We start from the raw sequence: 12,182 nt of genomic DNA, 5'->3' as shown, positions 1-12,182 counted from the left end.
TTTGTGCTTCTGATCCTGGTGAGTCGAACGGCGTCAGAGCACCCCGACTAAGCCCCAATTACGAGATTATGAGCAGCGCCGTGACTGCCTCGACTGCGGCCTCTGCCTCCTCCACTATCGCCACATCGACACTTTCCTCTGGCGATAGCGTATTGCCGCCAACCAAGCGACAGAAACTCAGCGAAGAAGCCGCTTCCACTTTTGTGACCGACAGCGACTCGAAGGATAACGTGCTGGATGTGTCAGCTACGGAGAACACAGGCGACGCCCAGAAGAGCTATCCGAACGTGGCGCTGAGTCTGCAGAAGGAACCGTTCTGGATGCTTGGCGACGTAGACAGTTTCGGCGGTCTGGGTCCCATTCCGTCCATGAACGCGGTGTTGGAGAAGCGCACGTCAAGTCAGTTTTCCATTAGCTCGCTGCTGCCCCCGTCCGTGAGTGTCTCGAGTACTGGTGTGTTAAACACAACTGTTACACGGAGCGAGAGCGCAGTGACAGATAGTGTTGAAGCAACTACCGATAATGAAGGCCAAGGATCTGCACCAAGGGTGTCTACCACAACTGCAGAGGGGTCTGGTGGCAACACCAAGTACATGGACCCCACTACGGGCGACTACATGTACCCGGACAACGTCAAGCCCATGAGCTTCTACGACAAACAACGTCTTGTGCAGAAGATTACGATGCTTCCCAGTCAATATCTGCGTGGCCTCATGGACGTCATCAGCAAGTACCAGCCAGATACTGTACGTCAGATCGACGACGATGGCTACGCGTTCGATCTGGGTCAGATGAACGAGAATACTGTGTGGGCTATCAGTGACTACGTAAAGGACTCGATGATTGAGCTGGATGGATACATTAAATCACTCAACCAAACTGCTATTGACCTTGCTGCCGGTGAGGATCGACATGGAGAAACTGTTCTGACGGCCGCAAGTGCGGCTACACCCACCAGCAGTGCGGTTCGCCACTTGACCGACACTCTGGCGATGAACACGTCCAAGATGTCTGTCATCACTAATAACGAGAATCAGAATAAATTCCTGGAACAGGTGGAGATGTATTCCAAACCCAAAGTGACCAAGTCGCGTGTAAAGCCCAGCAAGAAGCACCAGTGTCCGACGTGTAACAAGCAATTCCGCGGACGCTCCGAGCTGCAGAACCATATCAGAACTCACACAGGCGAGAAGCCACTCAAATGCTCGTACGCGGGATGCACGAAGCGATATGCACACAGCTCGAATCTGCGTGCACACGAGCGAACACACGCCGGAATAAAGCCGTATACATGTCACTACGACGGCTGCGGGAAGAGCTTCGCCCACTCTGTATCACTTAAGGAACATATTTGGATGCATGCAGGATTCCAGCCCTACGTGTGTCCGTACGAGGGATGCCAGAAGAAGTTTACGCAGGTCTCAAATTTTGCCCGACACAAGAAGACGCACGAGAAGGAAGACAACGAACACTCGATTGAGAGCGATAATTAGTCCCGTAACAACTTGGGTACAAGTATAATATACGACGTAGTACTTGTTATCATATTATGACTCTTGATAATAAGAACAAAGCACTTTTAGCATAATTTCCCCTGTACTGTATTAGTCGCCATTCGCTTGGCCTCGAAGCTTCGATACCACGAGCGTGCGTTCACGTCCGCCCATCTCGAACTTTGCGATCAACAGGGAGCGCCTAGTCGTCTCCAGGCGCACGGTGGGCAGCGGCGGATCCTCGTCGCGCTCGGCAGCGTCGTCATCGTCGTTTCCTTCTGCGAACTGTCCTAGGTCGATGGCCTTCTCAGCGATGCAAGTGAAGAAACCATTCTTCTGGTCAAGCGCTGAATATACGAGGTCTCCCTCTGCCTTGAGCAGCAGCCCGTGCCCGTCGTTCAGCACAAGCCCCAGAGTCTCTCCGCTCATCTTGACGCAGCTTTTCTATCTGCACAATCGATCATTAAGTTCCCGCGCGTTAATGACATTTACACACAATGAAGATTTCAATTTTTCAGCCAATCCGATCACACTATTTTCCTTTCCGCCAATCCCGACTGGGGTTGAAGGTGTTCTTCTCCGAAAAATTAATAGTGCACTGCTCAAGATGAAGACTCTCACCCGCCCGACGCGTCGCTCTAGCGCGCGTACCTCCCGCCGCCGTAGCTCCAGCGACATGTCGGCTGCTTTATCGCCTCCGCCAGACTTTGCTGCGTCCAACGCTCTGTCATCCGACCCCGACGGATCTCTAGAAGTGACATTCTGCGCCGTTCAGCGTGTGCACAACCGCTCATTCCTGTTGCTGTGTACGCGCTCCGACTGGCGCCTCTACCGCCTTGATGGCTTCAACGCGTCACGAGATAGCTGCTCGCCCGTGCAGGTGCGTGTCTCGTGCCCCCTACTTCTACAATTGAGTGCTAATACCCTTCTCAACCTAATGACACAATGTGCAATGTCTAGCTGCTAATCGACCTCGAGAAGGACGCAGCGCGCCTCTCCAGTGTTCGCTTCTTCCAGCTGTACGAACTTCCCACAGAGACGGACTTGCCGTCGGCAGTAGGAGCTCTCTTCGTGTCGGAACGAAGCTCCTCGCTGCCTTCGAGCGACGGCGAGGACGATGATTTTGTGTCTGCAACCGCTGAGGATGAGGACGACGGGCACGAGGAAATATCGGTGCTAGCTCTGGGCGAGCAAAAACTGCTTCACAAACTACCGCCATCGCCCTCGCTCGTGCTGGACATCCAGACAAACGCAACGACAGCGGCGATACTGTGTGAGACTCGGGAGCTTTTCCTTTACGATTTGGCCACTTTCCAGTTGCAACAGACAATCGTCACGGCTTCTCCGGCTATGGCTCTCGGTCCACGTTGGCTGGCATATCCAGGATTCGCACAGAGTAGTGATGCAAGTCAAGCCAACGGACGAGACCAGTCGAGAACAGGCCAAGCAGACAGCGACTCGGACTTCGACGACGTTCCGATTGACGCTCTGGCTAGCGGTGGGATGACCGTAGAAGCCCGTGACGCGCCGCACAGCTCCTCTCCGTCCTACACAGCAATTGACGTGGCTCAGAATGTAGCCTCGGGGCTGTATTATCTTTCCGAGTTCGGACGAGCCACCATCGCGCCATATTTGTCATCCTCCCCTGGCAAACCGCCCAATGGATTACACAATCATCACACACAAACGTCAGGAACTGGTCGGCGCAGCTCGGGACGGTCAAGAAACTCGTCTTTCAGTGGCTCTACGAACAAGGAACCGCTCAGAAGTCAACCGAGTGATGATGTAGCAGCGTCAGTGTCAAAGAAACACCCCGGGTGGGCTGTGGTGCTAGACCTGGTGACTAAGCGCGTGTTGGCGAACTTCCCTTGTCATTCCACTGCACTGGTGAACTTGTCGTTGAATTTCTCGGGACTTCTGTTGGCTACGAGTTCCACCAAGGGACAAAACCTCCATGTATACAGATTATCGCCTCCGTTGCAGAGTGTAGTAAACAAACTGGGAGGATCGTCAGTAGCTGGATATGGAACACTCTGCCATCAGTTGGTGTACAAGTTACAGCGAGGAATCACCCACGCGACTATCCAAAACATCGCCTTCAATCAGGATGGCAAATGGATTAATGTCACGTCAGCACACGGCACCAGCCATCTCTACGCGTTGCATCCGGAAGGAGCTCGCATCAGTGCAGACACACATGCTAACACAGTGGAGAGTGCTGAATCGACTGCTGATGGGCTGGGCCCAGGCTTTCCACTACGACAAGTGAACGACTTTTATGCCGACTTCCGTGCGCTTGAGACGCGGACGCAGACTCAAGTGCTTCGGATCCGTCATGAGTTCAAGATCCCCACCGTCCCGACTGTAAATCACCACAAGGCTACAGCCCCAATTCATTCCAAATCACGTACCACTCGTTCGTCCTCAACGTCGTCTTCCTCGTCTGTGTCGTCAACGTCTTCCTCATCGTCTCCTACGGGCCCAGCATTTCAAAGTCCACCAGCTACTGGAGGCATGCGCAGTAGCACCATCATGGAATCAGCCCTAGGTGCATCGCAGGCTCTGCTCTCTCAGCTCGCCACATCCGCCATAGACTTCGGCCATCAGCACTTTGAAAATGACACGGATGTGGCCTCTCGTCGTCGTCGATTACGTCAGCGTCTGTGCTGCCTCTTTGCTCCTGATGGACTCAAGATGCTGACTTGCTGCGACGCTGCTCTCAAATTGTATGACATGCGAGTGACTGCGCTCGCCCAGCACAAGGCTGACCACGCTCGTGCCACGTCGTCTAACTCAAAAACGAAGAATTCCAAGTCGTCGCTGTCGTCCTATGGCTTTGAGGCGAGTGTCACGGAGCTCAAGTCGTGGGAACTGCTCGCATCGGGTCGTCGAAAATCGGAATCTCTTTCATCTGCTATTGAGGATCATGCAGCCTTGAACAACAATAATTTCAGTGGAGGAGACCCGAGTGCCAAGACTGAGCTAAGGACGTTTGCTCAGCGATCGCTGCCTCTGTGGGCCCATCCGAAGGTGACATTTAAAGCGATTGACGAAGACCACCCGGAAGGTCAAGTTCTTGAGGTCAAGCGTAAAGGTCCGAACCCGAGTCAAGACCTCAGCGCAAATACCATGGCCACGGCCCCTGAAGGGTTTGCTAATGGCGACGAACAATTGTTTGTGATGGAGATGGATTCATACTTTGGTATTGGCGGCTCTCCTGTATTTGATGGCCACGGAGACGGCCGTCCTACTACACCAGAGATTCCTCCTCCGCTAGATCTGGCCGCGAGTATCAATATGGCCATGTCCTCTTCGCTGTCTGAGACGCCGCCAAAGCCGATACCCGAGGTGAAGAACACAATCTGTTTTCGACCAGTTGATCAGAACGCTCCTCCTCCTCCTCATGTCATCAAAGTGAATGGCAATGGACCAACTCAGAAGACGAAGAAGAAGAAAACGAAGAACCGTCGAGTGCTCACACCAGCATCGTCTTGTGACAACGAGATTGAAGAAGGAAGCTCCTTAGGTGGGCTGGCGTCTCTGCAGTTTACGATGCAAGACATGTACTTTGCAGTACCGAGCGATGACGCCAGCGGTTAAACACACACGAAAGCTGACCTCTCCACTCAAATGTTTCGTAGCGCACAACCAATTCTCACAAAGAAGAACAACAAACACTCCACTAGGGTAGCCCAGAAAATGAATTTTACATCCCTACAGCCAGAGAGGTCAAACAGCAGCAAACAGAAGATAAGGCTATCAATTGACGACCAAGTACTTTAGAAACTGGTACACTCATTTCTCTCTACTTGTTTGAAGGTGGCAGCTCCAGTCCGTTCTTCTTAGGCTGCAGCATAAGCTCCACGATCTGCTCAACTTGCTTTCTCAACTCCAGTGTCACTTCCTCTCGTGTCTGGCCCACACGGCCTGCAAGTTCAACGTAGTATTTAAGTTTGGGCTCTGTGCCGCTTGTACGTAGCGTGGCAACGCATCCGTTGGCGAAGGTGTACGTGATCATTTCGGTCGAACTGCTGACGGGAAGCACAGCGCGTCTGTCTGGCTGGGCGTTGTCGTAGCCCGTGGTAAGGTCGCGCACTTGTGTGATCGCAAAGTCGCCACAACTTTTCCAGTATTTCCCGTTCTTGCGCAGACGCTCGAAGATAGAGCGAATCTTGACGGGGTCGTAGCACTTGACGTAGTTGTTTTGCGTCACAAAGTGGCCGTAGCGCTCGTAGAGAGCGTTGAGATGCTGGTCTACCGTCATCTTTTTGGTGGTTTCGAGCTGAACTGCCATCTCAGCGAACACAGCGGCAGCAACTACACCGTCCTTGTCTTTCACGAGGTCACCCACACAGAATCCGATGGCCTCCTCAAACGAGAACAAAACAGTCTTGCCAGCATTGCGCAGCTCAGCAGTCTTGTTACCCATCCACTTGAAGCCTGTGAGCGTCTCCTCGAAGTTCAGACCCTCGGCGTTCGCGACAGCTCGCAGCATTTTGGACGATACTGTCGATGCGATGAAGTACAGTTGCTTACGGTCGCAACTCGGGTTTAGGCGTAGATACTGCTCAAGTTCCCAGTAGCCCAGTAGAACGCCAATCTCGTTGCCTGTAAAGACGCGCCAGCCAGTTTTCAAGCTCGGATCACGCTCGGCCACTGCCAATCGATCAGCATCAGGGTCGTTAGCTAGGATCAGTCTCGCTCCGTTAGCCTCAGCAGTCTCCATGGCAAGTTGAAGAGCTCCCTTGCCCTCTTCCGGGTTGGGGAAATCCACAGTGGGGAACTCGGGATCAGGCAGAAGCTGGGCCTGCACAGATACGTATTCCTTATGACCAAAAGCCGCAAAGGAGCGGCTCGTGAACGCGTGGCCAACACCGTGCATGGCTGTGTAGGCGATCTTGAGCGTTGTGTTAGTATTGGCCTCTGGAAAGCGGCACAGCCTTGCTTTGGCCTGCTCAAAGTAGCGCTTGGTAAGCTCCTCCCTTGGGTTCTCGATGAGATTAGGGAAAAACTTCTTAAGGTCCTCGAGCGAGTCGTCGTACAGTCTCCAAGGGGCGAGGCTGGCCATGATCTCATTGGCGATACCATCGTCGTGAGGCGGGACGATTTGGCTGCCATTGCTCCAGTAAACCTTGTAGCCGTTGTCGGCCTTGGGGTTGTGCGAGGCGGTGACCATCACGCCGGCCGCACAGCCCTTCTGCTCGATACAGAACGGCACCAGCGGCGTAGCTACGAATCCCTCGTATAGATATACCTTGAAGCCACAGTGCAGACAGACAGCGGCTGTGAGCTCTGCAAAGCGCTTGGAGCTTAGTGTTCCATACTGGCGGTGATCGTATCCCAACGCCACGCCCATACTCTTGACCTGATCGCCAAATTGCAGCGTCAGGTATTTGCAAATACCCTGAGAGGCCTGTATAACTACCAGGTCGTTCATGGCTGCGGGTCCAGGCCCCATCACGGCGCGAAGACCAGCAGTTCCGAAGGCTACGCGACTTCCGAACAGCTCGCGAATGCGGGCTACATCCTTAGCCGCCACGAGCTGCTCTACCTGCGCCTTGGTCCCGGCGTTCACGTCCCACTCCACCCACTGCTGCGCCTCATGCAGCCACTGCTCGTCAGTGCGTGTTGTCATTGCTCGGTAAGCTTATTACGACGTAGTAATAGATTCGTGCGAATGGAAAAGTGAGCGAGCTCGCATTCAGATCTGGATGCTCGAGTCTTTGATGAATACAAGCCTGCCATCTGGCCCTACCGTCTTACCCCGCATATAAGGCATATGTGCTGTAAATGAATACAACACTGCTTGTGTGTTATATTCGTTTAGAAAGCCTATGTGTTGTACAGCGAACAAATTGTTTGACTTTGAAGAATCAAGTTTGTGGGTCCTGGAATCTGGCTTGCTTGACCCTCCTGTCCCGCCTGCGTGCAGTTCACATGATGTTGTGATTGGTAACGGGTTTTTCTTTCTGTTGCGGAGGTTTTGCTTGTTACTGTAATATTATGAATTCTATTATTGTTTTTTTTTCTTTTAATAAGAATTGTTTGCATTACATGTAATCACGTGTATTATATTATGTATCCATCTACTTTCACTGCGAAATATGATCCGGAGCGAACCAAGCACAGCGTTTTCAGAGGATTTTCAGCCGTGTACGAGAATTTGGACACCAGCTTATTGTCCTTGTCAACAGTACTTACCTATAGCTACGTCGCTCAGTACTCAGGGCTGTGTTAATATTTTTTTTAGAGAATTAAAGCCGAGTAACAGCAGCACCGACAAGTTTGTTCAGTAGGGTGGTTGGTTGGGAGCTCTCACGAATATTCATTGGTTGGTACAGCCTTGTGTTTTAAGTAGGTGTCAGCCACATGTGTTCTAATTAGGTAGGTGGTCAAATTGAGGTTTAAGCTAGATGTCGAGCGATCCCGTATTTTATTTAGAACACATATGCCTTATATGCGGGGTAAGACGGTAGTACCATGTACCAGATATCCCAAAGTGTGACGTGTCACATTTCATGTAACTAGGGCTACACTTGAGGGAGTACTCCGATAACCGTGGGGTTGCTGAGGGCTCACCTTGTGTAACGAGGTACAATCCAGTGTACCCCAGGTTACATAAAGAGTGACCCGTCACTCTTGTGGACACCTTGGTACACGGTACCAGATGCTCTAGGAGCCAGTCAGCTGACTACTTACCTCCACTGTAGGTAACCTCTAGTTTGTAGAGGATCCACGCTAAGCTTACTTGTAAATACATCAGTCTTATATCTACTCCTCTAAGTAGCAAACTGCTCCCTTTGAGGCCGGGAACACGTGGACTAACGCTCACTGGAGTAGTTAATTTCCTTAAGCACTTTCTCGTGCAAGGTGATGTGTGACCCCGTCACACCTGGTAGCACTCGTAGTCAATCCTACACCATCGCGGGTAGATTACACTACCTAAATCCTCTGTTCGCTCAACGTTTGAGCCACGATGGATCGAAGTGAGTATCCTCGCTTAAACGACTCACAGTACGGGTCTGTTCGGAAGATGGGAGGCATCTTTGGACAAGATGTCCTCCGCAGCTTGGCGGCGGCGACGCCTGCCGAGCAACACAAACGCGTGATCGCGTTTGAGACCTACGAACGTGGTCTCATCGCTCACGTCCGCGGGAGTTTGGAGGCCTCGATGGCCGCTCCCCACGCAACCAGGTCTAAGCCGATAAGGCTGGAGGGCCCCGCGTTTGAAAAGAAGGAAGGAGAGAACCTTCACTTCTGGGTCCGTGAGGAGGAGATCGCCATGAAGGCAGGTCTCATCTCGGACGAACCACTTCGGGTGGCTTATGCCCTGTATAACCCTGGTGGACGTGTCAAGCACTGGGCATACGCCAGGGAGACGACATCTCCTGGATGCTTTGCATCCTGGGCTCAGCTGTGTGAGCAGCTTCGAGCCGCGTTCCTACCGGCGAACAGCGAGTTTCACCAGCGCTCACGCTTTCTCGCGTGTAAGCAAGGTAAACGTGAGGTGCAGGAGTACGTGCAAGAGATGCGCACGTTGGTGGCATCTCTGGCAGGGAATCCTCTGCCTGAAGACATCAAGACAACAGTCTTCATGGACGACCTGAAGGTCGGTCCTGCTCGTGCCCTGCTATTCCGGGTGCAAGCGAATACTATGGAGGAGGCGATTCAAATCGCCCTCCAAGAAGAGTACAGCCACAAGCAGGCTGGTACTCCTCGGGAAGAGGGACATCGTTATGATGAGGATGGCGTTCCTCGGGAGGCGGAGCATTACAGCAATGACGCTGTTGCTCCTGCTGTCACGCAGCCCGTTGATACCGGTGCGTACAGCGAGCCCGAACCCATGGACTTAAGCTCAGCCGAGAGCATGGTCCGCTGCTACGGATGCGGCGGACATGAACGCTACCAGCGTGTGTGTCCCTCGCCAGTCCTCGGGAAGAAGACAGCCCGTGGACCCCAGGCCCGGTGGCACAGGCTCCCCGGCGACCAGTAGAGGCGGTATACCCTACTTAACCCTTCTAGCCCGAGCTTTTATTCTGTATCCTACAGAATAAGGAATTATACTTGATAAAAGTATACTTCATAAACCTCCCATAATTATCCTGCTGCAACCCCCTTCGCTCTCCATGGCCAAGAACTAGGCGAATTTTTCACAGAAACATTACGACAGTGGACATAGCGTTCACAATGTACCCAACAGCTGCGCAAATTGCGATTTTCTATTGGTTCATCTTCGGTTAGAGCACAATCAATACCTGCATTCTACCAATACCCGAGATTTTCGTTTAGGCTCATGAAGCCGATCGAGCAGCCCAACTCCTTGACGACAGCCATCCGTTCGTGGCGCCAAAATGCGCGGCGCGCGCGCAGAGAAAGAAATTTGCCCAGTTCCTAACTAACGGTTTAGCGACGAGGAACAGGGCAAACTCTTCTCTGCGCGCGCGCCGCGCATTACCAGGGATTGGGGACTTACCCTTCCTACTATCTTTCCTACGCTTCCTCGTCACTCTCTCTCTTACGCTTACGGAATCTAATCTTCTTCTTTAGGCTAGACAGAACGCTCTTGCCGTCACCCCACGTCTCGTGCCAAATCTGCGAGCAAGTCAGCGTATTCTCGCTCTCCACGCGCCGCACGTGACGGCAGAGAGGTACGCGCCCTCCAAAGGCATCGCTGCATCGCGGGCAGAAGAAACTGGTTTCAAATGACTTGGTTTTGAAGTCAGCTAAAGCGGAGCACACTTTGCACAGGTACTGCCTGCGTTTGTGCTGCTTGCCGGACGAATAGAAGTCATCGGTGTTCACTAACGCGTGCTGCTGACGTGACATTCGTACAGCCACCAGGTCCTCTGCGTTTGGGTGGGTCTCGAAGCTGATTGTCTGCAGGGCGAGCAGCTGAATGTGCAAACGACGCAGGTATTATGCATGGGTAGGTCGTTTTTCTCCTTTCTTCTTGAGCGTCACACAGTGAACGATGTATCCATTCACGACAGCCATGTCTACGATACACAGGAATAACTGCTTGTAGTACTTGCGAAGCGATATACACTTTTGGATGCTGTAGCGCTGGAGTCTCAGCTGGTCGTGGACGTCCACGCCGCCCATGCCACGATTGTAGTCCACAACCAGCTGCGGACACGGCACCGTGCTTCGCGTGCCATCTTTCTCCAAGCGCATAACGCTGGCGGGGTGAGTGCTGCAACCAGCAGCGAGCATGTTCACGGGCTTTGAATCCATCCAACTCAATGCAACTAACTGAGGGTGATCACGTGCTTGTGCGATACGATAAATTCCTCTTGGCATTCGCTCCGGTCGTTTCGCCTGCGTGAACTGGATCGGACACCAGCCAAGTCGATCAATTCTCGTGGTGCCAACATGATAGAGACCCATATCCAGCAGCTTCAGACTCAGTGAGACCGTTGAGTAGAAGCTATCCGCTACGATCAGGCGCTTCCTCGGCTGACCCACCAAGGCTTTCGATATGTTTCTAGCGACAGCTTTTGGACCATGCCCCAACGGATCACTTGGCGTCTTCTTCTTTTTGCCGTCTGCCCCACAATAGATTTCCAATCTAAGTCGGATAGATACAGCATATCATGAGAGACTGTCAGTGTATTCTGTAGCCTCCGGAATTGCGTATTCAAGGATGTACAGACTAATATGCAGTACCTTGAACAATATGCTGTATCTGCGCAGCATGTCATGTAGAACTTGGTGCCGTACTTGCTGGGCTTGTCGGGCATGAAGATTCGCATCGGATTGAACTTGCTGCGGTTCGGCATCATGCCTTCGTCGAACGAGATGACCTTACCCAAGCGATAGCCACGGCGGAATGTTTTCTCAACAGCTTGCAACACAGGACGGATTTTCCAAGCTCTGTTAGCATGCGCTCCACCGTCATCATTGCAGAAATTTCATGATCGCCTCGAAGCGATCGCGCTTCATGAAGCGAGAGAACATCCCGCGTGGAATGGCTCCATCTTCTTCAGTACTCCAGTGATTGGAGAGCCCGTCTCGAATCGGAGCGACAGCTCGTGCAAAGAGCAATCCCACGACGTGCAAAATCTCATGAGCTTGAATACGCTTGAATTTCCTCAACTTGGCTTCGATATCTTCTAAGTTGGGCAAACTCACGCGAGGATCCTCAGCTTGGCGAGCAAGCATCTTTGGTCGACGAGATAATGCCACAGCACCAATATTCTGCTCTCGGTAGCGATTCGTCTCATCAGCAATTCGAATCCATAGCTCCTTCGGTAAAAAGTAGAAGAACATGGCCAATGGAGAGTGCGTATGCGACCGCAGACCGTGTGGGTCCGCACGGTCCATCGTAATAGTCCGTTGCAGCGTCCATCCGGAGATTCCCCGTAGTAAACACACAATCCGGAATAAGTACAATTGCACCACACACTAATCTGTATCATACGGCTTACCACTTTCCGCTTCGGCATAAGTAATCCATCCATTCTCCGCGATGTCTCGCAAATCACCACTAGTCAGGTCAAAAAGTCCCTCCTCGGGGATGTCATCATTCAAAGACACGTCTTCTATATCTTCTACACCTTCTACTTCAAGGATTACTTCGTTGTCGTTCATCACGTCTTCGTTATCCGCGTCTGAATCGGAGTCGCTGGCATCTTGACCAGCCACCACGTTCACATCATCACCATCTGTCGGGCCGAACAATCGCTCTTT

At 52.3% G+C, this 12,182-nt stretch overlaps 4 protein-coding genes across 4 annotated transcripts; 2 read left to right on the top strand and 2 right to left on the bottom strand.

The window, feature by feature from the left end:
- Positions 1–320: 320 nt before the first annotated feature.
- PITG_19177 (uncharacterized protein) lies at positions 321–1,493 on the top strand (the record flags this gene model as incomplete). Its single annotated transcript, XM_002997174.1, has 2 exons — positions 321–438; positions 511–1,493. The coding sequence occupies 2 exons, from the start codon at positions 321–323 to the stop codon at positions 1,491–1,493; spliced, it is 1,101 nt and encodes a 366-aa protein (XP_002997220.1).
- A 17-nt stretch (positions 1,494–1,510) lies between these two features.
- PITG_19176 (uncharacterized protein) lies at positions 1,511–1,931 on the bottom strand (the record flags this gene model as incomplete). The annotated part of the gene is made up of 1 exon (XM_002997173.1): positions 1,511–1,931. One exon carries the CDS (start codon positions 1,920–1,922, stop codon positions 1,605–1,607), a length of 318 nt encoding a protein of 105 aa, XP_002997219.1.
- Positions 1,932–2,100: 169 nt separating this feature from the next.
- Positions 2,101–5,019, top strand: PITG_19175 (uncharacterized protein; the record flags this gene model as incomplete). The annotated part of the gene is made up of 3 exons (XM_002997172.1): positions 2,101–2,373; positions 2,454–4,841; positions 5,005–5,019. The coding sequence occupies 3 exons, from the start codon at positions 2,101–2,103 to the stop codon at positions 5,017–5,019; spliced, it is 2,676 nt and encodes an 891-aa protein (XP_002997218.1).
- A 216-nt stretch (positions 5,020–5,235) lies between these two features.
- Positions 5,236–7,204, bottom strand: PITG_19174 (phosphoglucomutase, putative; the record flags this gene model as incomplete). The annotated part of the gene is made up of 1 exon (XM_002997171.1): positions 5,236–7,204. One exon carries the CDS (start codon positions 7,126–7,128, stop codon positions 5,299–5,301), a length of 1,830 nt encoding a protein of 609 aa, XP_002997217.1.
- Between the last annotated feature and the right edge of the window lie 4,978 nt (positions 7,205–12,182).

This window comes from Phytophthora infestans, genomic scaffold (assembly GCF_000142945.1).
Source record: "Phytophthora infestans T30-4 supercont1.83 genomic scaffold, whole genome shotgun sequence".
In the NCBI taxonomy this organism is placed as follows: domain Eukaryota; phylum Oomycota; class Peronosporomycetes; order Peronosporales; family Peronosporaceae; genus Phytophthora; species Phytophthora infestans.
Note: the sequence above shows the minus strand (reverse complement) of the source record. Positions and strands in the feature narration are given on the sequence as shown.